Raw genomic sequence first — 27,954 nt, 5'->3', positions numbered from 1 at the left:
GTCGCCTCCGACCTCTGGGCTGCGCTGGCGCGCCGGGCCTGGGGAAGGGGCGGGCGCGCCGGGGAACTGATGCGCGGGAGCGGAGGCCGAGATGGCTTCGGCGGGAGGCGACGAGTGCGAGGGCGCAGCGCCAGAGGCCGACCGACCGCACCAGCGGCCCTTCCTGATCGGGGTGAGCGGCGGAACTGCCAGCGGGAAGGTAAGGGGCCGGGCGGGCCGGGGTCTCGCCTCTCGCCGGTTCCTACGAGCGGCCCGGTCCCGCTGGGGTCCAGAGAGGAGACCCCAGCCCCGGCCGAGGGACCCCTTCCCAGGCGCGGGCAGGGCGCGGGAGCGAAGGGGCTGCGGGCCGCGATGGGCCGGGGCGGGCTGGGGCGGCGGGCGAGGGGTTGGGTCGCTGGGCCTCGGGGCTCCCCCACAGCCTCTCCGCCGGCCGGGCCCCTCAGAGCCCCCAGTCCGAGCTGACCTGGTTGGGCCCCCGCGGTCCTCCCACTGAGACCATCCACACCTGTTGGTGTCCTCCCGCCTCCCAAGCATCCCCCGCAGGGGTCGGGTGGGTCAGTGTCTCCAGAATCCAGCCCCGTGCAGAAGCCCCCAGGAGGGGCCCCATGCCTGTCACAGGACGAGAGTTTCCAGGCGGGAATCCCCCTTCTGTGTCTCCAGTCGACCGTGTGTGAGAAGATCATGGAGCTGCTGGGACAGAACGAGGTGGAGCAGCGGCAGCGGAAGGTGGTCATCCTGAGCCAGGACAGGTTCTACAAGGTCCTGACGGCAGAGCAGAAGGCCAAGGCCTTGAAGGGACAGTACAACTTCGATCACCCAGGTACATCGAGAGCCCAACGGTGCGGGGAGGGCAGACCCCATTCTGGGCGGCCGCTCACCAGCTGCGCTTGGGCCCAGGGTTGGATGGATGTCGACCCACTTGGTCTGTTCCCCTCAGCTCCCCAGACAGCCTGCAGTGGAGTTGGCTGCACCGTGAAGTCAGGGGAACTTTGCGGAGTTCTCTGGGCCCAGGGTGTCCCCACAGGAGCGTGGTTGGAGCCAGTGAGGAAACCTGTTGCACCGTGGGGAGCCCTGGCCTGCCACAGCTGTGATCTGGAGAAATCCTCCCATCTTCCCTTCCCACGTTGCGGCCTTCAGGGCCCTCCACACACACCTCTGCCCACGGTGGCCCTTCATTTCCCTCCCCTGCTTTGGGGCAAAGTCCTTAGAGAGGCCAGTGTGGGAGGCGGTGCGTAAACTAGTGCTGGTGGCCTGAAGCTCCGGGCTAGGTAAACAGGGACAGATGCGGTAGGGAGACACCTGCCACTGCTAGAAGCTTCCACCCTGGCTGGCTGGCATGGTCAGCCTTTTCCCAAGGACTTGTGGGAAGAAGGCCTGCAAAGCCACAGTCTAACCAGTTAGTCCCAGAAAAAGAGAGAAGCAGAGGCCCAGCCTACCCACCTCCCAGGAAGAACTGATCAGAAAACCCCTGTGTTCTCACATCCCAGTGGCACAGAGCTTGGGCAGTGGCACAGCCCGAGAACAGCAAGGACAGGGTCATCCTGTGGTCTGCAGGGCTGCAGAGGACGCTGTTGCTACCAAACCTAAACTGTAGGGCAGGTCCTAGTCTACCTGTGTTTGGGTCCTCAGTGTCCCCAGCACCCAGCTGTGCTGACCCTAGAGCAGAGAGGGTTCCCTGCTGTCCGCTGCAGGAGGGCATCCAGCCTGTCTTGCCTTTATCTCCATCCCTGCAGATGCCTTTGATAATGATTTGATGCACAGGACTCTGAAGAACATTGTAGAGGGCAAAACTGTGGAGGTGCCGACCTATGATTTTGTGACGCACTCAAGGTAAGCAGGTGGTTCTTGGGAGGGCCCAGGAGAGGGGCCGGCTAGGACGTCCCCTCTGGGGCTCACACAGGCCTGCCCAGTGGCAGGCCTCCCCCAGTTGGTTTCCGTGGGTCTTCCACCCTCACCCACAAAGTCAGTGTCCCTGGAGTGGAAGCTGACTGTGTGTCTGCAGCAGAGCCCCCTTCCCCGTGCCCCTCTCAGGTTACCAGAGACCACGGTGGTCTACCCTGCAGACGTGGTTCTGTTTGAGGGCATCTTGGTGTTCTACAGCCAGGAGATCCGCGACATGTTCCACCTGCGCCTCTTTGTGGACACCGACTCCGACGTCAGGCTGTCTCGAAGAGGTAAGGCGGCCGTGGGCCTCCCTGCCTGCCTGGCCAAGGCTGGCGGCGGGCCCTGAGGTCTGATGCATGCCTGCCTCTTGCTGCTGCAGTTCTCCGGGACGTGCGCCGAGGGAGGGACCTGGAGCAGATTCTGACACAGTACACTACCTTCGTGAAGCCGGCCTTCGAGGAGTTCTGCCTGCCGGTACCTGCGCTTGCTTAAGAGTCCGTTTTCCCCTTTCACAAGGACACGTGGGACCCAGTGCTGTGAGAGGGCTCAGTGCTGAGTGACAGTGATCTGATTGAAAAGAAGGAGATGGCCGGGCGCGGTGGCTCAAGCCTGTAATCCCAGCACTTTGGGAGGCCGAGATGGGCGGATCACAAGGTCAGGAGATCTGAGACCATCCTGGCTAACACAGTGAAACCCCGTCTCTACTAAAAAATGCAAAAAAACTAGCCGGGCGGGTTGGCGGGCGCCTGTAGTCCCAGCTACTCGGGAGGCTGAGGCAGGAGAATGGCGTAAACCTGGGAGGCGGAGCTTGCAGTGAGCTGAGATCCGGCCACTACACCCCAGCCTGGGCGACAGAGCAAGACTCGGTCTCAAAAAAAAAAAAAAAAAAAAAAAAAAAAAGAAAAGAAGGAGAATTTGGTTCATTACGGCCACATGCCCTGGGAGTAGTTCTCAGCTCTAAAAACATTCTCTGTGCCTGCTCCTCCCTCTGCCTAAAAAAGCCCCATATCTCCCCCACATCCACACTAGCCGCTTCCTCCCTGCCTCAGGTCCTTGCCCAGCGTCCCCATTCAACACTGAAAACCCTCTGCACCTAGCGCCAGCCTCTCTGCTTGCTTCCTTTTTCCGGGGCACTTCTCATCATCTGACATGTCCTGTCCTGGGTGCTTAGCCCCTCAGAGCACGTTAGGCTGTTGACTGCCAGGACCGGGATCTGGCCCTCAGAAGGTGCTTCATAGCTGCTCCTCCAGGGCCTGTGTCCCCGGGCTGCTTGGGGCCAGTGCTCTGAAATCTCAGAGCGAGCACTGTGGACAGATCCCAGCTGGCTCGCAGAGGGCAGGAACTCCCCGCTGCGCACCCACCTGTCTTTCCTCCGTTTCTCCATCTTGTGTTTCGGGCTTGATGGGACTTGTGCTCTACTCAAATTGGAGTGTTTTAAAGAGAGCATTTTGCCGGTTCTCTTTAAAAGGTAAAAATACAGCACAAAGGAACTGGAACCAAGATTCCTGCCTTTGATACGTAGGTCAAATAAGTTCTATCTGCTGCTTTTTTTTTTTTGATAGAGTCTCTTTTGTCATCCAGGCTGGAGTGCAATGGCGTGATCTCAGCTCACTGCAGCCTCCACCTCCCAGGTTCAAGCAGTTCTCCTGCCTCACCCTCCCGAGTAGCTGGGATTACAGGCACCCGCCACCACACCCAGCTAATTTTTGTATTTTTAGAAGAGATGGGGTTTTGCCATGTTGCCCAGGCTGGTCTCGAACTCCTGGCCTCAAGTGACCCACCCGCCTCGGCCTCCCAAAATCCTGGGATTGAGCCACTGTGCCTGGCTCAATTTTTTTTTTTTTTTAATTTTTAACGAGGCAGAGTCTTGCTCTGTTGCCCCAGGCTGGAGTACAGTGGTGCAATCACAGCTCACTGCAGCCTTGACCTCCTAAGCTCACGCAATCCTTCCACCTCAGCAACCCGAGTAGCTGGGACCACAGGCATGCACCACTATGCTCGGTTAATTTTTAAATTTTTTGTAGAGATGGGGTCTCCCTGTGTTGCCCAGGCTGGTCTCCATCTCCTGGGATCTAAAGTAGGTGATTTGCAGTAAAACTCTGGATATCAAATCTGACCCAGCGACCTGAATAGAGGAAGTGCTGTCACCTGCTGTGTCCTGGGCCCAAGCCCCAGAGATGTTTTTGGTTTTTCGTTTGTTTGTTTGTTTGCTTGTTTTTTGAGACAGGATCTCACTCTGCCGCGCAGGCCCAAGTGCTGTGGTAAGATCTTGCTTCACTGTAGCCTCCACCTTCCACACTCAAGTGATCCTCCCACCTCAGGCTCCTGAGTAGCTGGAGACTACAGGCACACACCACCACGCCTGGCTAATTTTTCCTTTTATTTTATTTTATGTGCAGAGACAGGGTTTTGCTCTGTTGGCTGGGCTGGTCTCAGACTCCTGGCTTCAAGCAATCCACCCACCTCAGCCTCCCAAAGTACTGGGATCACCGGTGTGAGCCACCGCGCCCAGCCTCAGCCCCACCCAGAGCCATTCTTGAGCTGCTTTTTCCTTCATCTTCATGTTGAGTGGCTTGTGCGGTCCTCTGCCTGGACCGCGTAGGTATTTCCCGACTGCATTCAGGCCCATCCCTGCTGGCAGTTAAGACCCCTGTCGGGTCTCTGGGACTCCTCCAGCCCATCAGACGATCAGACCGGAATGGAAAGCAGGCCTCGCCCTTGCGCTCATGCTTTCATGAGATGGGGTCCCACCGGCTGCAGACACAGCTGTCCCCAGGACTCGGTCCCTGTCTGCCTCCTGCAGCTTGTCTCTTCTGCCGCCTCCTTGACCCAAATCCACATGCCAGCAGCACCCACCGTTCCAAGTTCCGTCCTTCGGCCCAGACCCTGCTCTCCCTCTTCCCTCAGCTTTGTCTGAGTCAGGCATGTTCTCCAGGCAGCTTCCCCCTCCCTAAAGCCCCCCGCCCTGCCCCCACCATCTGGCTGCAGGCCCTCCCCAGCAGCCCTGCATTTCCTGGTGTATCTCCGTCCTTGTCCTTCCTCAGCAGCAGAGCATCTGACAGGGAATGAGAATCAGTCAGCATTGAACCAATGAGTGGAGGGATGAGGGAGTAAGGTACCATCGGTGTCCCTGCCTGCAGCAATAATGCTTGGTGGCATCTGTCCTGTTGCTGTGCCAGGGTATTGCAGAAGCTTCATAATTCCGGAGGAACAATGTCACACTTTGTAGACGTGCCACACGTAGCTTGGCCCAGTGAATCCAGTCGTTAGCATAGCCAGCTGTCTCCTGTAATGGAATGGGAACACTGGAAGAGGCACTTCCTTTTGGCTGCCTCAGCTGCACTTTCTGCCTCACTTCTTGGATCACGCATGGCATCTCACACCTGAGGACTGAGTCCCTGTCCCCCATTTGCTGATGACACCAGCACCTCTGAGCACCGCAGGGCCGCCCTTCCTGCTGTCCCATCTGTTTCTGAGCATCTTAAAATCACCTTGGAAGGAAAAGTCCTCATGGAAACCCCCCTTGTGCGTTACAGACAAAGAAGTATGCTGACGTGATCATCCCGCGAGGAGTGGACAATATGGGTAAGAAGCTGGCCTGCTGGGCTGTCCCCCCACCCCTCCCAGAGCTTGAGGCAGGGACAGTTCTACCAGCATGCAGTTACTGAGCACTCCCCTGTGTGCTGGAGGCCTGTCACTGTTGATTTGCGGCACAGGGTTAAAATATGCTTTAAAATGTATGTAGGCCGGGTGCGGTGGCTCACGCCTGTAATCCTAGCACTTTGGGAGGCTGCAGCGGGTGGATCACGAGGTCAGGAGATGGAGATCATCCTGGCTAACATGGTGAAACCCAGTCTTTACTAAAAAAGACAAAAAAATTAGCCGGGTGTGGTGGCGGGCACCTGTAGTCCCAGTTACTCGGGAGGCTGAGGCAAGAGAATGGTGTGAACCTGGGAGGCAGAGCTTGCAGTGAGCTGAGATCGTGCCACTGCGCTCCAGCCTGGGCGACAGAGCGAGACTCTGTCTCAATAAATAAATAAATAATAAAAATGTATGTAGCTGGGCGCGGTGGCTCACACCAGTAATCCCAGCACTTTGGGAGGCCGAGGCAGGGAGATCACTTGAGCCCGGGAGTTCAAGATCCTGGGGAACATAGCAAGACCCCATCTCTACAAAAAATAAGAAAATTAGTTGGGCATGGTGGCATGCGCCTCTGGTCCCAGCTACCTGGGAGGCTGAGGTGGGAGGATTGCTTGAGCCTGGCAGGTTGAGGCTGCAGTGAGCTGTGATTGGGCCACTGCAGTCCAGCCTGGGCAGTAAAGTAAGACCTTGTTTCTTAAAACGTACATATATATTATATTCAAACCTGTTAGCAGAAAGTATTTTAAGCAACTGTAACATAAATTCCTGAAAGACTAAGCTAAGAAGTCTTATTTTGCTGTGTCCTGATGTGTGTTTCTGTCTGCTGAGATTTGACCCGATGCCCAGCTCACGCAGGCCTGTGCCTCGGGGCAGAGGTTGGGCGCCCACTCCTGGCTGAGTGCTGCAGGGAGGGGCAGTCTCCATGGGCGATAGACGTGGCTAACCCGCTGCTTGTCTGTCTCTTGGCGCAGTTGCCATCAACCTGATCGTGCAGCACATCCAGGACATTCTGAATGGTGACATCTGCAAATGGCACCGAGGAGGGTCCAATGGGCGGAGCTACAAGAGGACCTTTTCCGAGCCAGGGGACCACCCTGGGATGCTGACCTCTGGCAAACGGTCACACTTGGAGTCCAGCAGCAGACCCCACTGAGGGGCTGCCAAGCCTTGGGGTAGGTCTCCCACCCGGCATGTGTGTTCAGGGACTGAGCCTGGGGACGCCCACCCACACCCACTGCTTCCTTTTGGCACACCCCAGGGGGGTGTTAGCAGCGAGGCCTTCCTCACTCAGGAGTGGAAACTCAGATGTGTCACTCAGACTCAACTTGCTGGGACACTGACAGGCGTTCCTGAGGATTTCAGCCACGTCCTCAGGCTCACTGCGGTTTAAAGATCTCTCTAGGTCACTGAGAAATGCCAGAGTGTGCGGGAAGCCTAGGAGGCTTCTGTGAGGATTGAGGCACGTATTACTGGGGAGAGTGAGGAGACAGCCTGGACACTGTGGCTGGCTGGTGTTTTGTTGACAGTGAACCCACAGGGGCAGAGTTTTTTTCCAGTCTGATATGGTTCTTACACACACACACACGTAACTCAAAAGTTTTGTGAACAAGTACTTTCCTTTTTTACATGTTACATGTCCTCATGTTTTCTGTTCTGTTCTGTTACATAACACAAGGCTGCTTGTGGCCTACAAACCTCATTTCGTGGCCCAGTGGTTCACAGTCCAGCGTGGCCTACACGGATGTGGGGAGCCGCCCAGGGATGTTTTCCCTCCTTGCTTGTGCCTTAAAGGCAAAGAAGCGAGGCGGGCGCCCCGGGAACACCCAGCATCACACCCAGGCTCATGTGGGGCCAGGCCGGGAGCCCATGCAGCAGGGCAGAAGGCAGCGGAGGCCAGTTCTGTCCCGGCTGAAGAACAGTGTCCATGCACAGTCCTGCCTGGGGTCGGGCCCTTGCTGACCCTCACGGGAGTCCCCAAGGTGCTGTCTGGACAGGCTGCCCCACGCTGGGGTGGCTGATGGCCATGTGCAGGGAATGGTGCCTCTGGCTGTGGCACCTGGATCACCCAGGTCCCCGCAGACATGGCCGCCTGAAGTCAGTGTGCCTCCTCTGTGCTGTATGGAGCTCGCCGCCTCATGTGTGAACACCCGTGTCTGGGTTGCCTGGGTGGATCCTCCCGCATGGGGCTGTCTCTGGGAAGCATAACTTGCTGCTGCCACGGACAGCCCCAGCCCCCGTCCGTCCAGGCTCACCCACAGTAGTGACGCAGACATGGCGTGGGTGAAGGGAGCTGAGCTCTGTGGCTGGGTTCTGACAATGGTAACGGTTTGGTCGAGCTTAGGCCCCTTTGGAGGAAGAATCAATAAATAACACCAACTACAAATGCCAGTTTGTCCCTTTTTAAATTATTATTTAAAAAGACAAAGTAAAGGCAAGGAGCTGTATGGATGACACACACCTTGACCACTGAGGAAGATTTCACTCAGCCCCGTCTCGGCAGGCTCAGGAGGGTTTCCACACAGCATGGTGCGGAGGGCCAGTCTTGATGCTGTCACAGAGAATGACTCGCAAGCCCCAGCCCCGGCTCACTGTTCAGGCGGCCCTCCTGGACGCCTGTCCCGGGACACCTGCCAGGCTCACTCAGGGCAGGGCTGGGACTTGCTCAGGTTGCTGGGTGTTCATGAAGGAGGATCGGGTCTGCCAGATCAAACTCCACCCTGCAGCGGTTAGCAAGGACCAGGCCCCGGTCTGCTGAGGCCACTTGTTCCACTGCTGGCCTTGGGTTCTCGGCTTTTCTTCATCGATGACTCCTACACTGGCCGCTGAAAAACTCCCTGTGTCTTAGCTCAGGGGTGAAAACACGGAGAGAACATCTTCATTGTTGAGAAAAAATGAACTTTGCACAAAAGGAGGTGCTCATCAGAGGGCTTTTCAAGAATGAGACCCCCACGCGTTCCAGTAGAGACCCTGCTGAGCCCGGCCCATGTCCTCCCAGCGCAGGGCCCACCCTGCTTGTTAACTACACTGACCAAGACCCTTCGACCTTGTCCCGACCCCAGCTCGGGTGTTCTTTGCCACGCTCTTGTTCTAGTGTTTTCGGATCAAGATGTCCCAGCTGTCTTTCCAGCGAAGGGCCTTGAGTTCATGTGGCGAGAGTGACTTGTCCCCGTAGGTGAGTGGGCGCAGCGTGTGGGACACATGGCATGCGGAGGAGTACCAGGCCACCACCAGGGCGCTGAAGACGCTCCTCTGGAGCTGGGACCTGCAGAGGTCAGAGCAATGTGGGGGAGGATGGCTGGCCACTGCGGCTTCCCTGTCCAGCAGCCTCTTGGCATCTGCTGTCCCCATGGTCGCCCCCCGAGGCCTGGGGTTCTGCCTTCAGGTTTCTGTGTCTTGTCTCCCACCACCTGTGACCATCTCCTGCTTGGATGCACAGAAAGGGGACCCCCCTGACGACTCAGGCCTCCACAGCGGCTGGGCCACCTCCACACAGATGCCAGAGGACTGGTCCCAAACCCACAGTCCTCCCTTGTGTGGCTTCCTGAGACCGGGAGGCCCTTGCCCTCCAACCTCCAAACACACTCCGGTTTAGAAGTTTTCTTGGGTTCTCTCTACCACACCACACAACCCGGCCGTAACCAGCTGCTGTTCCTGACACCCTGAGGCTCCTGGGCCTTGCTCCCTGCTCCCGAATCCTCCAGGCCGCCCACATCTCTGCATCCCTTCCCCATCTTACTACCCACTCTGCTTTCATCCCTGTCAGCCGTGACTTCTCCCTCTGGGTTCCTGCAGTGCCTCATCTGGGCATCTCTTCTGAACCTCACCCATTCCCCGGAGGGGCCAGGAGGATGTCAGTGTAACGTGAAATGGGTGGGGTTCGCTGCACCCCACGTGTTTGCTGCACATGGGCTGTCCAGCAGAGGGCTGCTGCCTGGTCCAGCCACTGTCTCCGTGGCCCCCGTACCTGCACAGGTGGTCGCTGATGTGCTGCAGGACGACAGGGAGCAGAAGGATCTGGAAGGTGAGTGCGGGCAGGTAGTGGTAGAGGAAGAGTGTCTTCTCCATCAGGAAGAACGGGAGGTAGTTCACTGCCCAGCCACCAGCACACAGCGCCCCAGCCAACACCCAGCGCAGCCAGGCATCTACAGGAAAGCGTTTGAGCTACACCGGCTCCGCTGCTCCCACAGGCCGGATTTTGTCTCTCTCTTTCGCTTTTTTAGAGACAGGGGTCTTACTATGTTGCCGAAGCTGGTTTTGAACTCCTGGCCTCAAGTGATTCCTTCACTTTGGCCTCCCAAAGTGCTGGGATTACAAGCGTGAGCCCCTGCGCCCGGCCTGGCTGCCCGTGTTATCCAGCCATTTCCAGCGCATATGGGCAACAGGGGACCAAGGAGGCAACTCTTGGCCCATACGCTGCACTCAAATGGAGGTGCCTCTAACGCAACATGGGAACTTAACATTTTGTCTCTTAAGAGACAAACATAATTTAAGATCCCGCAATACAGAAACAAAGAGGCTGCCTTAAGGGGTAGGTTCCTATGAAGTCGGTTTGTCACCTGAGGTGGTGAACGCTCAGCAGGAAGAGGAGGAACAGACATAAAAATGAGCTGTGGGCTGGGCGCAGTGGCGCACACCTGTAATCCCAGCACTGTGGGAGGCCGAGGCAGGAGGACAGCTTGAGCCCAGGAGTTCAAGACCAACCTGGACAACACAGCAAGACCCCATCTCTATATTAAAAGGAAAAAAGCCATGTAGGAGATGTACTAACCCTGAGAGAGGTCATGGACGTTTCTTCGCCGTCGGAGCAGGTACCACGAGGACAGCAGGGCGTAGATGGCCAGGGCGAGGCTGCCTGAAATCCAGATCACTATGTTTCCAAGTAGGTGGATCTGAGCCTAAAGGAACATGGAAGATGCTGTTCCTAAAGGAACATGGAAGATGCTCAGGGAGGGAAGAGAACACAGGAAAGGAATTCAGATGCATGTGCTACTTCAGCAGAGTGAAAACACGCCAGGCACAGCCTAGAGTCCACTAGGCCTTACCACTACTGTGGACAGGTCTGCGCCTACTCAGACCTTTCATTAAAAGCACTGGTGCCAGCCGGGCACGGTGGCACACACCTGTAATCCCAGCACTTTGGGAGGCTGAGATGGACGGATCACCTGAGGTCAGGAGTTCGAGACCAGCCTGCCCAATACAGTGAAATCCTGTCTCTACTAAAAATACAAAAATTAGCCGGGCTTTGTGGTGGGCACCTGTAATCCCAGCTACTTGGAGGGTGAGGTAGGAGAACTGCAGAATTGCTTGAACGTGGGAGGTGGAGGTTGCAGTGAGCCAAGATCACACCACTGCACTCCAGCCTGGGCAATAGAGCAAGACTCCATCACAAAAAGAAAAAAAAAGCACTGATGCTCTCAGTTTTGTAATTGGAAACTGAAGACCGGGAGCAGATGGCTCCGCTTTGTAACAGCAGCACTGTCCGCAGAGGAGAATGCAAAGTGCGCTCGGAGCTCAGAGTGGGGCGGCCTCTGGGCCTGCACCTCTGCCTTTGGTGCACGTGCTGAGTCGACCTACCCGCCTCTGAGAGAGGAGGAAAAAGGTGGGCATTGCCAGTGTCTGCCCATCCAGTGAATACGTATGGGGCACTGACTGTGCCCAGCCTACAAATGCTTTCACTCTGCCAGGTGGAGAGAGACGGCATGCACATCCGGGAAGCACCGGTAAGCTCCACCGCCAGGTGCCACCCAGAAAATCGAATGGGAACATCTTAAAACCACTTCCGCCAGGAAAAGGGGAACAACGTGTCTCCACAAAAGCAATCAAGCCGCGTTTCCTTCAGCAGGCACACATGCCACGCCCCTACTCCTGGCTCCAGGCTGCCAAAGCGTTTACAGAAAAGCAAGTTTGTCAGGAAAAGCTTTGGAGAAACCCAGCACTTTCTAGGGTACAGTGGCTGCTCTTAATGCCAGAAGGAATTCTCAAGAAACAGGATGAATCCATGACTGTCAGCTGTCAGCACTGCTCGCTTACGCTGGTCCTGGGGTGCAGCCAGTAGGCGATATTGGTGTCCAGGGTGACCCACTCCAGCGGGCTGGAGCTGTACTTGTGTTCCGAGTCATCGCTTCTCAGCGCCAGCATCTTCCACTGGAACAAAGCAGAGGCCTCTGAGAGTGAGGATGGGGGATGCCTCCCGCTGTGCGTGGATTTGGTCAAAGGAGTACACCGCTGCCCCTTGCACACGGACCGCCCCACCTCAAGTTCATTCGGATCACGCGTCAGAGGCAGCATGATCAGAACCTGGATTCTAGCCCTGGCTGTGGCCTTGGGAGCACCGCCCCACCTCCTCTGTAGACTAAGTGACCAGGCCGAATGCTCTCTGAGGTCACGTTCGGATTTGTGACCCTGAGTTTCTGACTGTGACTTCTCTTGGGCTCTGTTGAGTGTGGCCCATTTTGCTGCCTGGGGGCCTTAGGACACCCTGGCGATGTTGCAGAACCTCCTGGGTCCCTATATTATTCCTGACCACAGGGCCACAAGGTGTGGGCCAGGGTGTCACACACAGTCCCTTACACCGGAGAGAGGAGACACTCATTCTGTGGTGAGCCTGTGGTTCCAGCGTCAAAGCCTGACCTGGTTTGAGACCTGTGTAGCCCCCAGGCCTCCCAGCTGAGGAGTCAGTGCTCAGTGAGCTAGGCTGGCTTCCCCTGGCCGCTCCTCACCTGCAGCTCCAAGAATCTCGCCATGAAGCTGAGGTTCCTGCTGACGTCCACCTGTGCAGGTGAGTGCAGCTCCCGTTCCCGCTCCCTCTGCTCCTGGCCTGGCAGAACAGACAAGGGCATAACAGATAGAAGTAGCACAAGGTCGAGAGCTCAGAGCAGAAGCTGTCAGTGCAGAAAGAAGCTGGTTTCCTGCCTTTCCAACCAGCCACAAAGACCCCTCATCGAACCGCATCACTCCACTTAGCTTTCCCCGCCACACTCAATACTACCCCGTCAAATGAGGCGATTTCGACCGAGAAGGCTCCACTTGCACAGGGATAAACTGGCTGCCTTCCAGCGATACCTCGGAAGAAGCGTCTTGAGTTGTTACCACAGCAGCTGGGTGCAGGGAGGGAGATGACCTGCCACCGAGCATGGAGAATGTGCTCAGTTCCCTTCCCACCAAAATGAGAACTGTTTGGGAAGTTACGAAAATATCGAGCAGCTCAAAGCGCATTCCCAGTGGCGGAAGCTACGCCGCGGACTCACTCGCGCCGTATCGGTGCTCCTCCACGTTCCACACCATGCTCTCGTGGTAGCCCCGGGACAGCTTCTCCCCGACGATCTCCAGCTGCCGATACCCCCAGTCAGGGAGGTGAGCCCCGCTCAGCTGGTGACACCGCGGGAGAGAAAAGGGCGTGATGGGAAGGCTGTGACTCCCACATCCACTCGGGTTGGAAGGGGAGCCCCTGCCCGGGTCACGCTGTCAGCAGGTGCCCCTTGTGGGAGCTTCACCTTAGGATTCCATCCCGAGAAGTTACAAAAGCCGCCCTCCCTCAGTGTAAAGGGAAGCCACGATGACTTGAATCAAGCGTTCTGCCTGCAGAGAGGCAGTGGAGCCTGAGGGGCTCAGGAACAGACTGGAGCCTGCAGCTCAGGACAGGCCAAGCCAAGGACAGTGTCCTTACCTTTAAGACCGCAGAAGTGTTCACGTGCACAAAGCGGACCTCTGAGAGGATGGTCTTCCAGACGTCTGTGTCGGATCCTCTGTTCACAATTTCCTGCAAAAAGAGATCTCAAAAATTATTTCATTCCTTTTCAAATTTCCTTCAATGTGAAAATGAAGACCTATCACCAAACAATGATACTGACTTGAGCCTGAGATAAAGGGACAAGCCCCCAACGTGAGGGGAGCTACAAGGGGCTGGTGCTGGTCTTCCTTCCCAATGCCCACAGCACCCTGGGCTGCTCCGAGGGTCGCTGGGGAAGCGCGCCTTCCTCCTCGCCAAGGCTGTACAAGATGCCTCCTCACAGAAAATACAAAGCCTAATGTTCTTCGTGCCTCTCTGCAAAGCCTATTCATGGAGAGGGCTCACAGCCCTGTCTAAAAAGTGAGCAAGTCTCAGTCCTTATCTGGCAGAACTCGCAGATGGCTCAAATGAAGGCCAGACACTGTCCCTGGGAGGGAGACACAGCTTAGAGATTTCCTTGCATCAAGTAATAAAAAAGACAACTAACATCTGAAAGGCTCTTTGCCTTGTCACAGCCTAACATACCGGAGCCTTACAATGACCCCATGATGTCACATGGCTGTCATTTTCCCATTTTATTGTTACAACCAAAAGGAAAAATGATTATTCTCAATGGCAGTTTCAAACGTTCCATGTCAGGAAGCGCTCCGTGTGAGGAAGTGCTCTGTGTTAGAGGAAGTGCTCCGTGTGAGGAAGTGCTCCGTGTGAGGAAGCGCTCCGTGTGAGGAAGTGTTCTGTGTTAGAGGAAGTGCTCCGTGTGAGGAAGTGCTCCGTGTGAGGAAGCGCTCCGTGTGAGGAAGTGTTCTGTGTTAGAGGAAGTGCTCCGTGTGAGGAAGTGTTCTGTGTCAGAGGAAGTGTTCTGTGTGAGGAAGTGTTCTGTGTTAGAGGAAGTGCTCCGTGTGAGGAAGCGCTCCGTGTGAGGAAGTGTTCTGTGTTAGAGGAAGTGCTCCGTGTGAGGAAGTGCTCCGTGTGAGGAAGTGTTCTGTTAGAGGAAGCGCTCCTTGTGAGGAAGTGCTCCGTGTGAGGAAGGGTTCTGTTAGAGGAAGTGCTCCGTGTGAGGAAGTGTTCTGTGTTAGAGGAAGTGCTCCGTGTGAGGAAGTGTTCTGTTAGAGGAAGCGCTCCGTGTGAGGAAGTGCTCCGTGTGAGGAAGTGTTCTGTGTTAGAGGAAGCGCTCCGTGTGAGGAAGTGTTCTGTGTTAAAGGAAGTGCTCCGTGTGAGGAAGTGTTCTGTTAGAGGAAGCGCTCCTTGTGAGGAAGTGCTCCGTGTGAGGAAGTGCTCCGTGTGAGGAAGTGTTCTGTGTTAGAGGAAGTGCTCCGTGTGAGGAAGTGTTCTGTGTTAGAGGAAGTGCTCCGTGTGGGGAAGTGCTCCGTGTGAGGAAGTGTTCCGTGTAAGAAAGTGTTCTGTTAGAGGAAGCGCTCCTTGTGAGGAAGTGCTCCGTGTGAGGAAGTGTTCTGTGTTAGAGGAAGTGCTCCACATGAGGAAGTGCTCCAGGTGAGGAAATGCTGTGTCAGGAAGTGCTCTGTGTGAGGAAGTGCTCCACGTGAGGAAGTGCTCCAGGTGAGGAAATGCTGTGTCAGGAAGTGATCCAGGTGAGGAGGTGCTTTGTGTGAGGGAGTGTTCATTACTGATGGCTGTGGTTGCTCTAGCCGCAGCCTTACTCACCAGTCTCCAGAGGTTCTGGGCGGGCATGGAGATATTATAGTCAATGTAGCAGGAGACCTCCTGTGAATGGGGACTCAGAGGGGCTGCAACATCATGCCTAGAAAACCGAGACTGAGATTTCAGAAGGAATTCCTTGAACTCCTCTGGAAGGCACTTACTAAATCTGTCAGGGGGGAAAAGGTTGCTTTTCAGAAACAAAGCCAGCTCAGCCATAAGGGGTGGCCTGGTCCCATGAGTCGCTGCAACTGAGGACAGAGATCTTGAGGCTCAGCGATGGGAATGGACGCTAAACAGGCAGGAGGCCCTGCGGGAACATTTCCAGGGGAAAAGGACACTCTGCTGTGGAACGTTCCACCTGTTAGACGAGCAAACCAAGTTTCGGAGGAAGGAACCGCAAGCCTAGGCCCCTGACCCGGTACTGCTTCGATGCCAGCTGGCAGTACCAATGCTACAACTTGCAGGGCTGAGCTGCCCGCTCCTGCGCCCAGCTGGCCTGGGGACGCAGCAGTTATGCCGGGAGAAAAGGCTATCAACCTTAATGTTCACGAACACCCACTTCTTTTTTTTTTTTTTGAGACAGTCTCACTCTGTCACCCTGGCTGGAGTGCAAATGGCGCGATCTCGGCTCACTGCAACCTCTGCCTCCTGAGTTCAGGCGATTCTCCTGCCTCAGCCTCCTGACTAGCTGGGACTACAGGCATGTGCCGCCATGCCTGGCTAATTTTTGTATTTTTAGTAGAGACGGGGTTTCACCATGTTGGCCCAGCTGGTCTCCAACTCCTGACCTCAAATGATCTGCCTGCCTGGGCCTCCCAAAGTGCTGGGATTACAGGCGTGAGCCACCGTGCCCAGCCAGGAGCACCTGGTTCCTTTAATCAGTAACCATGTTGTACCGCACCATGCACCTGGCACTGTCTAGGAGCAGTCACCCCGCTGTGAACAAGATGCGGCCCTCACAGCCATCTGGGAAACAGCCATCATGCTGGTAGGCAGAGCATGCAGCTGTGAGAGTGCCACTAATAAAACAAATGGCGGGGGACAGCACCCAAGAGGCACTTTTTGATGTGGTGACATCCCAGCAGACCCCTACATAGAGTGGGCCATGGGGGAGCCAAGTCCAAGAACATTCCCGCAGAGGGAGCAAGTGTGAAGGCCCTAAGGGGCCTGCAGGTGGTCGTTTCAGGGCTGGGAGGGAGCCAAGGTGGCGGGGGCAAAGCATGTCAGGGTCACCAGGGGCCTCGGTGGGAGAACTGAGCATGACGGGAGTCACTGAGCACAGAGCGGGCTGCTGCAAGGTGGAGAGGTCAGGCCCCAGGAGGTGGGAGTGGAGGGAGAAGTAAGGACCCCTACCTAGGGCTGGTTCTGAAGTTTGAGAAACAGGATCTCCCAATGGAATCAACATTCGATGGGAGAGGAAGGGAAGGAGCCAGGTGATGCCTCAGCTACTGGGCCCTTTCAAGGGAGAACCAGAAGAGCCAGGGCCAGTGACTGCCCCTGTGGAGGTGGGAGTCGTGGAGAGCTTGAGGTGAGTCCCGGGCAGCCGGGTGGAAGTCCAGGAGAGGCAGCCCCAGGACTGGGCCTGTGCAGAGGCGGCAAGGCCAGAGGCTCTCAGAGACTGAGAGCAACAGAGGAAGAGGAGGCAGTGGAGAGAGCAGTCGGGGAGGAGGAGGAGGGTATGATTAACTGTGCCCAGCGCCACGGGAAGGCAAGTCGGACAAGGACGAAGGACTAGGAGGGAAGAAGCCTTCACGGCTCCACTCATGCCCCAACTTCCAGGCTTCTTGGACTCACTCATGCTTTAAGCTTCACCACTTGATGGAGGTGCGCCCCAACTCCATTCTCTGTGTAGAAAGCGGGTCAACATTCCCAGCCCGTCCTTGTACACTCATCCACTGGGCCCCGAGCTCTCCCAGGATGGGCTGTGCTAAGTGCTCCTGTCCAGTCCTCACAGAGCCTCTGCTTCCTCTTAACCCCCTCCCTTCCGCGGCCAGGCCTGGGTCCCCTCCCAGCAACAAATGTAGATCTAAGAGCTGCTACACGTGCAGATGAGGGGGAGACACGGGGCAGTGGCCCGAGCCAGGGCTGACGTTTTGGTCTGAACAGAGAATCACAGAGGAAACCCACGGGTGCCGCAGAGCAGACGGCGGGCACACTCACGTGTTCAGGGAGCGGGTGGTCATGCCGTGGACCAGCTGCACCATGTCCCCGTGCCGCACGGGTCTCGGAGGGCTGCTCACCACCAGCTGGTGCCTGGAAGACACAGTGCTGTTGGGACCACACAGAGCCTCGTCCCCCGGAACCAACAGCTGCACTGGAGGGACACGAGCTCTGAATTCTGATGGCCGAGACTGCCTCCCAACCCATGTGTGCCTCACATGAGGTGAACACAGGAAACCAAAGCACAGACATTAATTGAGCTCTTTTCTGAAACCAAAGGTCACTTTCCAAATGTGATTCCACCCGCAGTCATCACACCTGCATTGCTCTGAATTTGTCTACAAACACTACAGTGATAAATGTACCATGACTGCCAGGGAATCCTGCTGAGGGGCATTCCACCAACCAAAGTGTATGAGGGGCCCGGGGGCCGAGGCTCACGCCTGGAATCCCAGCACTTAGGGAGGCTGAGCTGGGTGGACCACTTGAGGTCAGGAGTTCAAGACCAGCCTGGCCAACATGGTGAAAGCCCATCTCTACTAAAAATACAAAAATTACCAGGGCGTGGTGACACAAGCCTATAATCTTATCTACTCGGGAGGCTGAGGCAGGAGAAACGCTTGAACCTGGGAGGTGGAGGTTGCAGTGAGCTGAGATGGTACCACTGCATTCCAGCCTGGGTGACAGAGTGGGACTCTGTCCCCCCACAAAAAACGAAGAAAAAAAAAAAGCCCACTCAGGCTGCAGGTGCTGGAGTTGGGCAGGCAGCAATGGAAGGACACCATAGGGAGACAGTGACCGAGACGGCTAGAGACCTGGTTTGGGGGCAGAATCCACAGGACTGGATGTGGGGGTGAGAGCGAGGGGCGCCTCTAGCTGGGGTATGTGCAGGATGATGCTACTTTTTTTTTTTTCTGAGATGGAGTCTCGCTCTGTTGCCCAGGCTGCAGTGCAGTGGCAGGATCTCAGCTCACTGCAAGCTCTGCCTCCCGGGTTCACGCCATTCTCCTGCCTCAGCCTCCCAAGTAGCTGGGACTACAGGCGCCCGCCACCTCGCCCGGCTAGTTTTTTGTATTTTTTAGTAGAGACGGGGTTTCACCGTGTTAGCCAGGATGGTCTCGATCTCCTGACCTCGTGATCCACCCGTCTTGGCCTCCCAAAGTGCTGGGATTACAGGCTTGAGCCACCGCGCCCGGCCGATGATGCTACTTTTGCAGGAGGGGGTTCTTGTTTTTATGAGGAAGGGAGAGGGACACAGGTCGGGGCACTGGGGCTCGCCTGGAAACTCAGAACAGCTACGGAGCAGGCTGCTTACTGAGGATCTCATGACCTCCTCCCCGACCTCAGACTTAGCACTGAGCTGGCGTTCAAGGCTGTGACGGTGACTAGAGTCAGTGAGGGAGGGAAAGAAGGGGGCCCAGGACTGTGTCCCAGGGTCTTGCCTGGACAGGCCAGGACGTGAGCTCTGCTCTGGAGTCGCAGGACCTGCACTCACCTCCCGGGATCCTTTACAATCCACCAGTTATTGACGTCTTTGAAGGGGTAACAGGTCACCTGCTGCTGGTGGGAGCTGCCTCGGCCGTTCTCATATCTGTGTGAAGTCAACAAAGAGATGTATCTGGGCCAGGTGCGGTGGCTCACGCCTGTAATCAGAGCACTTTGGGAGGCTGAGTTAGGATAACTGCTTGAGCCCAGGAGTTTGAGACCAGCCTGGGCAACAGAGTGAGATCCCTATTTGTGAAAAAAATATAAGAAAGGGAAAGAAACGTATCTGGAAGTGGGTCATGGATCGGGCCCACAAGCCTTTCTCCTAAAGTTTCTGCAAAGGGAAGCAGATTTCAACAAATACGACCTAGCAAGGGGTTTCAGGGAAAATGAAGATACCACAGATAAGGAGCTGAAATCAGATAATTTAGGCAGGCAGTGCTGAGGTCAGCCACAGCCACAGAGCTGGGGCCGACCCTGGGCCCCGCCACATGCCAAGTCCCTCCAGCAACACCCGGGAACCACAAAGCTCACTGGCAATCAACACCCGGGCTGCTCAACTTCCTTCTGTCCTGCAAACAGACTTCCTCAAAGAAAGGGAGAGTTGCTAAGATAAGCAAATCTATGAGCAAATAAATCTTCAAAGTAAAACCATCACTGTCCTTACATCATGGGGTAGGTGTCCTGGTGGGAATGCAGCCAGCAGGGCACAGGTTTCCCAAAGACGTTCCTCAGAGTGACCTGGGACCCAAAGGCCACCTCCAGCGGCTGACCCTGGGTGATCCGAGCTAGTCCTCCCTGAGACAGAAGCAGAAGGTTGATGAGTGAGAGACAGAAAGAAAAATGCCCCTAAGCCAGCCTTCCCGATGGCCACTCCTCCCTCTGGAGTGATGTTCAGGCTAGTGGCCATTCTTGTAATACTGGTAATGATCTACCATTTAATCACGTCATGTTACATTATAGAATCATAATGAGCGCTAAGTTTGATCAAATGCTGCCTCTGGGCCACTCAGTTCAGCCTTCCACACGCACCCTATTCAGTCCGTACCAGCATCCTATGAGGTAAGAGCAATGATGATGTCTGCCTAAGAGATGAGAAGACCAAGACTGGGGTGAGCCAAACAACTTGCTGAAACACACAGCACTATAGCACTGGCCGTCGGCAGGCTTGGTTGACTTCGGGAACCACAGTCCTGACCGCCTCTACTGATACCTTCTACCACTGCTGCGAGGTTCATAGGAATGAAGGTCACAGTTGAGTGTGGTCCTTAAGGCGGGTGAAACTGCCCAGGGTTTGTAGGACTTGACTTTAAAACGCTCCCAGCTGCGGAGCACGGTGGCTTACTCCTGCAATCCCAGCACTTTGAGAGGCTGAGGCGGGTGGATCACTTGAGGTCAGGAGTTCCAGACCAGCCTAGCCAACATGGTGAAACCCTATCTCTACTAACAAAACAAAAAAATTAACCGGTTGCAGGTGCTTGTAATCCCAGCTACTTGGGAGGCTGAGGTAGGAGAATCGCTTGAACTCAGGAGGCGGGGTTTGGGTGACAGAGTAAGATGCCATCCCCCGCTGCCAAAAAAAGAAATATGGATGTGGATACCTCATTTCTTGATTCAAGGGCTAATGTTCACTTGATGTGTTTCTAAGAAAACTCTGGGTCCACTATCATCTTGCTCCTCCAGTAGCCACGATGCCCACTGCTTACTTACCTCTAAGCTGGCCTGGAAGGCACTGGACATGATTTGGTCGTGGGGCCCAGAGCGGAAGAGCAGAATCAAATGGACGTAGAAGAACAGTAAATACAGGACGACCGGGATGACCAGCAAAGCCACTGCTCGGGCAAGCAAGTGACAGAACACACAGACCTGCCAGAGATTCAAAGAAAAGTCACGCCCTATGACGTGGAAAAGTGCACCCACCTCTAAACATTATGAGCTTAGGAAAAGTTACTGAAAGACACTGGCCTCCCATACAGAGGCACGTGCAGAGGCTGACAGGCGAGGCTGCCCAGGCCTGCCTGCTTCTGAAACATTGAGGATTTGAGTCTTTTCACCAAGCACCCCCTGTGACATCCCCATCTGCCCCACACAGGCCTGCCTCATGCAGCACTGGACGTCAGCACCTACGTTGGACAAAGTCTGGTCTCCAATTAGGTGCCAGGCATGGACAGCTGCAACCGCCAGCATGAGCACGTATGTGAACATACCCATGTACTTGATGCTGCAAAGACATGACAGGAATGGAGTTAACATGAGACAGGAAAACACGAGGAGGAGGAGGAGGAGGAGGAGGACACTGCCCGAGACCAGAGGCTTGAACTCACCCCACTGCGCAGGAACAAGCAACCCCTGTCAGTGTTAGCCAGAACCACCAGCTCAGAGAAAAAGGGCTGGAATACAAACAGAGCAGATGGAGACAGGAATAGTTCAGACACATTTCCAAAAGGCTAGAGAAGCTCCACATTCCTCAGAGAAATCTTTCTGGGTCAGCTGGCCATGCTGAGCCCCGGGTGCAATAAGAAAGAATTCCCATCTCCCAAAGTATCTGGCCCAGCAGAATTTTTCTTTTTGCCCAGAAAATTTTCCCCTGTTAGTTTAAATTACAGAAAAAATGAAGATGTATTTATGAAGTCACAAGCCAAGGGCCAACCCCCAAAATACTAGAGGACCAAAACATATCTAGCACTAGGCGCAGAAGCTCACGCCTGTAATCACAGCACTTTGGGAGGCCAAGACGGTGGATCACCTGAGGTCAGGAGTTCGAGACCAGCCTGGCCAATATGGTGAAACTCCGTCTCTACTAAAAATACTAAAATTAGCCAGACACGGTGCTGTGTGCCTGTAATCTCAGCTACTTGGGAGACTGAGGCTGGAGAATTGCTTGAACCTGGGAAGCGGAGGTTGCAGTGAGCCGAGATTGCGCCATTACATTCCAGCCTGGGCGACAGGGACTCTGTCTCAAAAAAAAAAAAAAAAAGATATTTAAGGGGACAGGGACTCCGTCTCAAAAAAAAAAAAAAAAAAAAAAGATATTTAGCAAGCAACTCCTCAAAATGAAAAGGTACTGTCTCACAAAACAAAACAAAACAAAACAAAACAAAAAAAGGTACTGGACCATCTCAGGTCAACAAACCACCCAGAATCTCTGTTTTTGTTAATTAGGAAGACACTCCATTTTCCATACCTGTGCTTTTGGCAATTGAAGAACTTCAGGTAGGACAACACGGCCAATAGATTAAAAAATATTAACACTGATTCCAAAAGCATTAGCCTTGACTGAGTGATGAGAGCATTCTCTGTTTCAAAGAGGAAATACGTGTCAATTTTAAGGTAGCAAGGGAAAATATATGAGGATAAAAACATTCATGAAAAAACGCATACTTCAGAAGCGATACAACTATGTGGGGCTGTCGTGAATGTTAACACATTCTATAGCACAGGGCCTCTTACAGTCATCACCCAATACACATCTTTTTCATTTCCTACTGTCTTTTTTTTTTTTTTGAGTCAGGGTCTTGCTCTGTTGCCCAGCCTGGAGTGCAGTGGCACCATCATGGCTTGCTGCAGCTTTGACTACCAGGGCTCGAGGGATCCTCCTGCCTCAGGCTCCTGAGTAGCTGGGACAAAAGGTGCGCGCCATCACGCCCAGCTAAATTTTGTATTTTTAGTAGAGACAGGGTTTCGCCATGCTGGCCAGGATGGTCTCGATCTCTTGACCTTGTGTTCCACCCCCCTTGGCCTCCCAAAGTGCTAGGATTACAGGCTCACATAAGCCACCATGACCAGCTTATTTTTTTGGAGATAGAGTCGTACTCTGTCACCCAGGCTGGGGTTCACTGGCGCAGTCTTGGCTCACTGTAACCTCCACCCCCTGGGTTCAAGCAATTCTCCTGCATCAGCCTCCCAAGTAGCTGGGATTACAGGCACCTGCCACCACACCCGGCTAATTTTTTGTATTTTTCGTATTTTTAGACGGGGTTGCACCATGTTGGCCAGGCGGGTCTCAAACTCCTGACCTTGTGATCCACCCGCCTCGGCCTCCCAAAGTGCTGGGATTACAGGCTTGAGCCACCGCGCCCGACCCTTTTTTTATTTTTTGTACAGATGCAGTCTTACTATCTTGCCTAGGTTGGTCCTGAACTCCTGGGCTCGTGAGCCACCTGCCTCAGCCTCCCAAAGTGCTGGGATGATAGGTGTGAGGCACCGCGCCCGGCCTAATCTAACTTTTCATCTGCTTTAATTTCATCTGTTCATACACGTGAGCTGGAAGACCCTCCCTGAAGAGGACCCGCCGACTCACGAGTCCATCTCAGTTGGCCAAGGCCCGGGACGGGTGGAACAAGGGGAGTTATCATTTGGTCACAGGATTGGTTGGAGATGGAGGTGCCCACGTGTGCATGGACTTTGCAGCATCATCTGGGCAGTTTTCTACTGCCATACCCCGACTGCTGAGAAGAGTCTGATCCCACAATTCAGCAACCCCGTAGCCATGGGGCCAGCCTGGGAGTGGGTGACTGGCAGCGCCAAATCTGGATGAACCAGGTACACTTTTCGGTGCAGTTCACCCACCACGCCCACGTGATCTTCTGGGCCAGAGGGTCAGTTCCTCCCTGGATGACAGCAAGAACAGGTAGGGGCCCAGGTCTTACCGATAAGCATCAACAGAGCAGCTCCCATGGCGGCACAATGAGAAAAGTGGAGCTCCAGCACTATCTGGTAGGCCATGGGGACGGACAAGGCCCCCGCGAGCGCCGGCAGCAGGCGCAGGGACCACACGGGCACGTTGCTACTGTATTCTGGAAAAGCAACCACACTGCAGAGCTGACTGCACTGTGCACACACCATCTCCATGTACGGCAGCTGTGTTTTCACACAGCGCCATCACGTTCACAGACTCTAAAATGCACATTTACAAAACTGGGGACCACATCAGCAGCGCAGTGCGTACACTATGGGTGAGGGCTTTACAATGAGCTTCGCATAGTCACGGAACCCGATCTCATGAAGCATAGAAAGGACTAAGGATTCTAAAATTACTGGCTTACTTATACATTTACCCTCCCTATTTTCAAAAACATTGTGGCAATGTACAAAATTTACCTGTAAAAAGATAATTGCAATCAGATGCTACATAATACGTGTACCAAAAACAAGGGCGAAAATAATGACTGTAACTAAACACTAAGGTTTTAACCAGACTTTTCAAAAGTCTTTCATTTGTATACAACCAATTTATTATTTTCTGGACTCAGATTAGTAAGGCACAGTTTCTACGGGACTAGGTATGAAAGGAAAAAAAAAAGCCACAGTTGTTAATCCCTGCAAAAACCACAATCTCTCCATTCTAACCTGTGCACATTAATAAGGGAAATGAAAATTATCTTTTACCTGCTCCAATTCTGTTCCACAAAAAATGGCCGTCGAATCCTCCTAAATAACCTGAAACAGAAGATTAATCAGTAACTATCCCATTCAGCAAACATTTCTAGAGTACTGTGGTAAGCAATCAACAAGATGCATCAATAATAAGTCCTGGATTCTGCCCGTAAGAGACGCACTGATAAGTTTTCAATGTATTTGAGGTCCTGAGGGGCAGGGGCTACTCTCCTAACTGATGATTCCTACCTCCCAAGGCCAGCACCATGTGGCCAAATGGCGGCCCACTGTCATCCAGGAAGAAGATTCGTTTCATGTAAAAAGAGATGTACTGCCCATAATACACTTCGTCAAAACTGGAAAAAAAAAACCCATGTTATATTCAATTAGAATCTTAACTGTAAACAAAAAGTGTGAGGATAAATGTCTATGTATTTCCAAACGACTCTGGATGGGTGATCAGCAAAGGCTGGATCTTTTGCCCCAACTGTTTCCCATCCCCAGATATGAAGACGCATACAGCATCACCCACCCACAGGGACATGGGGAATTCCCCAAGCACAGCTGGCACTCAGCATGCCTGCCCCATACAGATTCTGTCTCTCCCTCGTGTTTGATTTCGGTGGATACTATGAGCCAACCTGCTGAAAGACCTGCCGGGACACGAGGCTAATCCTGCCGCCCACCCCCACCCCCACCCCCACCAGCAGCACGTGTCTGTGGTGATCAGACCTGATGACCCAACAAAACGGTTCCAAGTATGAAAGGGAAACGTGGGAATTAACTGCAATAACATGTCTTCAATTAGGGAAAGGTGAAGATAACCAAGAAACCACCGTAAATTTCTCAGGCATGATAATACAACTGTGGTTATGTGATTTTTGTTTTTAAGAATCCTCAGCCAGGCACAGTAGCTCACGCCTGTAATCTCAGCACTTTGGGAGGCCGAGGCAGGTGAATCACAAGGTCAGGAGTTCGAGACCAGCCTGGCCAACACGGTGAAACCCCTTCTCTACTAAAAATACAAAAATTAGCCAGGCATGATGGCAGGTGCCTGTAATCCCAGCTACTCAGGAGGCTGAGGTAGGAGAATCCCTTGAAGCCAGGAGGCAGAGGTTACAGTGAGCCAAGATCGCACCATTGCACTACAGCCTGGGTGACAGAGTGAGACTCTGTCTCAAAAAAAAAAAAAAAAAGAATTTTCATCTTTTACAGATATACCGCTGAATTATCTATGAATACAGTATGTCTAGGATTTGCTTCAAAGTAAAATCCACTGCAGGGAGGGGTCTGGCTGTGAACTGACAAGGTGAAGCTGGGTAATGAATATACTGGTGTGTGTGGGGGTCATTCATTATACTCGTCTCCCTGCTTTTGTATGTGATTGACGTTTTCCATAATAAAAGGTTAAAAAAGAACATGCAGCAGGGCGGAGTGGCTCACGCCTGTAATCCTAACACTTTGGGGGACCGAGGTGGGTAGATCATGAGGTCAGGAGTTCAATACCAGCCTGGCCAAGATGGTAAAACCCCGTCTCTACTAAAAATACAAAAATTAGCCAGCCGTGGTGGTGGATACCTATAAATCCCAGCTACTCAGGAGGATGAAGCAGAGAATTACTTGAACCCAGGAGGCAGAGGCTGCAGTGAGCTGAGATGGCCCCACTGCACTCCAACCTGGGCGACAAAGCAAGGCTCCATCTCAAAAACAAAAACAAGAACAAAAAACGGCTGGGCACGGTGGCTCATGCCTGTAATCCCAGCACTCTGGGAGGCCGAGGCGGGCGGATCACAAGGTCAGGAGGTCGAGACCATCCCGGCTAACACGGTGAAACCCTGTCTCTACTAAAAATACAAAAACTTAGCCCAGAGTGGTGGCAGCCGCCTGTAGTCCCAGCTACTCAAGGGGCTGAGGCAGGAGAATGGTATGAACCTGGGAGTCGGAGCTTGCAGTGAGCCGAGATCGCGCCACTGCACTCCAGCCTGGGCGACAGAGTGAGACTCCGTCTCAAAAAAAAAAAAAAAAAACAACAAAAAACAAAAAACACGCATTAATCAGTTAATAAAGAGCCCTTCAATAATAACAGCAATCACTTCCCATTATGACAAAAACACATTCTGAGCGCTCTCAACAGTGAAGACTCACTTCCAAATCCATCAATCCTCTGCCGCCCAGACTTTAAAACTGTTACCCAAGGTTGGCAACCAGATTTTCCTCTACTGCACCCATTTAATGGGCCAAATTTCACCTGCTACAGACCCAGAAGGCAAGACCTAAAAGGTGTACTCTGCTGGGGCTGTCCTGGGGACAGACTGGCCTCTCGTCTCACTGCCAAAAACATCTATCACCAAAAAGCCAGGATTTCACTCTCTCATTTATGCTCTTCAGTAAGGCTCCCCCTATCACAAAGTACAATTCCAGATTCACCCTGGGAATGGAGTCACTTAGCTTACACCACAGCCGGCGGGTACGTGAGTCGCCACAGCCGGCTCAGTAACCCCATCCCAGTCAGGGCCACGAGGCTCAAGTTGATGTCAGCCGTCACCACTATAGGGCGCTTCAAAAATCCCCACATCTTGTAGAAAAGTGGGCTCAGGCAGATGCCCTAGAAAAGAAGGGAGAAGCCGTGGTCAATGAGGGCTCACGAGAAGCTGCAAAAGGAATCCCCAGCCACCTGGCTCCCAGACGCGCGCTGAGAGAACCACAGCACAGCCGGGCTGCTAAGAAAGGCCTCAGTTCCTGGAGTCTTGGTTCAGGTAGACATGTGGGGTGAGGGGCACTAGCAGTGAACTCGGGCGGGAATTCAGGGGATCTCAGGACTGGACATCCACTCCTGTCAACAACTCATTCCATAAAACCTGCTGAGCACGTCTTGGGAGCGAGAACACCGCTAAGGAATGCCAGGGTTTCTCCCCTCCCTCCCCGACGACCAGGAGCCCACACCACAGCTCTCTGACCCTGGGCAGCTCCTGGGTGCCATCTCAGCTGCTCGGCCCAGGGACCCCAACCTGGCCGAGCCTCGAGGCCTCCTTATCTCTCCTCAAGGATGCATCTGCCCCCAGTGCCTCCCTGCCTTCTCTTCCAGCGGCACATCATCCCCAGGTGCTCCCCTTCTCGCCTGAAGGGTGCATTTGCACCCTCCGCCTCCACGTTCTCCTCCGGGCTTCATCTTCCCTTGAGCGCCGCTTCTCTTGAGGCTGCATCAGCCCTGGGGCATCCTGTCTCACACCAAAGCCGCTTCTGGCCGCTGGCGCCCCGCTGGCATCCTCAGGCCCCATCTACCCTGGACGCGCCTTTCCCTCCCTAAGCTGCACCTGCCTTGAGCGCCTTCCTCCCAAAAGGTCCCACCTGTCCTGGGAATACCTCCTCTCCTGGTAGGCCCTTCTTCCCCACAGGCCGCACCTGTCCCGGCCACCAACTCCCGAGGCTGCGTCGGCCCCAGCTCCGTCCTCACCCTGAGGCTGCACCCGCAGCACACTCTTCCTCCCTAGGGCTGCACGCGCCGCGGATTCTTTCTTCCGGGCTCTGTCGGCCGAACACCGCACCTGCCCGGGCCGGAACCCCGCCCCCGGCTCCGGCAAGACTTGGACGCCCTCGTCCCGCACTGACTCTCCCGAGTCCGGGCTGGGCTGTCGTCCCCGGTGTCCCCAAACGTACCCGCGTTTCTCCGACTCCAGGCAGAGCCGCTCCCGGCGCCGGGCAACGCCTCGGAACCGTCCTACTGGGCCGACGGTTGGGGGTGAGGCCGCTCAGCACTCCACACCGCCCGCCGCCGTGCTCGACGTTCGACTCACCGCGCCTGCGGGGTCCGGCGGGTAGCAACGCGCGTGCGCACTGGGCGAGGGTGACGCGCCTGCGCAGCGGGCGAGAAGCAGGTGTGAAACGCGGGAGTTCGCCTCCCTCGGGTGCTACTGCTTTGTGTGCCAGGATTTCTGTGTACTCTAAGCAGACATGCAGCTTTTTAAAAGCGCAGTGGGCTCCCACCCATCTTCTGCTCCTTGCTTTTTCATTCCATCTGG

General features: G+C 54.5%; 2 protein-coding genes across 6 annotated transcripts; one reads left to right on the top strand and one right to left on the bottom strand.

The window, feature by feature from the left end:
- On the top strand, positions 1 to 7,914 carry LOC105464052 (uridine-cytidine kinase 1). The gene is made up of 7 exons (XM_011711685.2): positions 1 to 199; positions 661 to 820; positions 1,734 to 1,830; positions 2,032 to 2,174; positions 2,264 to 2,358; positions 5,421 to 5,469; positions 6,498 to 7,914. The coding sequence occupies exons 1-7, from the start codon at positions 92 to 94 to the stop codon at positions 6,677 to 6,679; spliced, it is 834 nt and encodes a 277-aa protein (XP_011709987.1). The 5' UTR covers positions 1 to 91; the 3' UTR covers positions 6,680 to 7,914.
- Positions 4,908 to 27,744, bottom strand: LOC105464053 (protein O-mannosyltransferase 1). 5 transcript variants are annotated; one of them, XR_011612894.1, is made up of 21 exons: positions 27,593 to 27,744; positions 26,389 to 26,540; positions 24,185 to 24,291; positions 23,948 to 23,998; positions 23,209 to 23,355; positions 21,744 to 21,855; positions 20,884 to 20,949; positions 20,687 to 20,780; positions 20,270 to 20,425; positions 19,227 to 19,357; positions 18,570 to 18,665; positions 17,075 to 17,167; positions 14,918 to 15,014; positions 13,193 to 13,285; positions 12,774 to 12,894; positions 12,246 to 12,343; positions 11,557 to 11,670; positions 10,295 to 10,421; positions 9,491 to 9,668; positions 7,985 to 8,788; positions 4,908 to 5,170 (listed from the first exon to the last, which is right to left on the bottom strand). XR_011612894.1 is itself a non-coding variant. In XM_011711687.2 (20 exons), the coding sequence occupies exons 2-20, from the start codon at positions 26,508 to 26,510 to the stop codon at positions 8,614 to 8,616; spliced, it is 2,178 nt and encodes a 725-aa protein (XP_011709989.2). In that variant the 5' UTR covers positions 26,511 to 26,540; positions 27,593 to 27,744; the 3' UTR covers positions 7,912 to 8,613. The 5 variants fall into 5 exon arrangements, 3 of the variants coding, with proteins under 3 accessions (XP_011709989.2, XP_011709990.2, XP_070934574.1); XM_011711687.2 differs by lacking the exon at positions 4,908 to 5,170 and having other exon boundaries at positions 7,912 to 8,788; XM_011711688.3 differs by lacking the exons at positions 4,908 to 5,170; positions 27,593 to 27,744 and adding an exon at positions 27,390 to 27,563 and having other exon boundaries at positions 7,912 to 8,788.
- Positions 27,745 to 27,954: the final 210 nt, after the last annotated feature.

The sequence above is a fragment of the Macaca nemestrina genome, chromosome 14, assembly GCF_043159975.1.
Source record: "Macaca nemestrina isolate mMacNem1 chromosome 14, mMacNem.hap1, whole genome shotgun sequence".
Lineage (NCBI taxonomy): Eukaryota > Metazoa > Chordata > Mammalia > Primates > Cercopithecidae > Macaca > Macaca nemestrina.
Note: the sequence above shows the minus strand (reverse complement) of the source record. Positions and strands in the feature narration are given on the sequence as shown.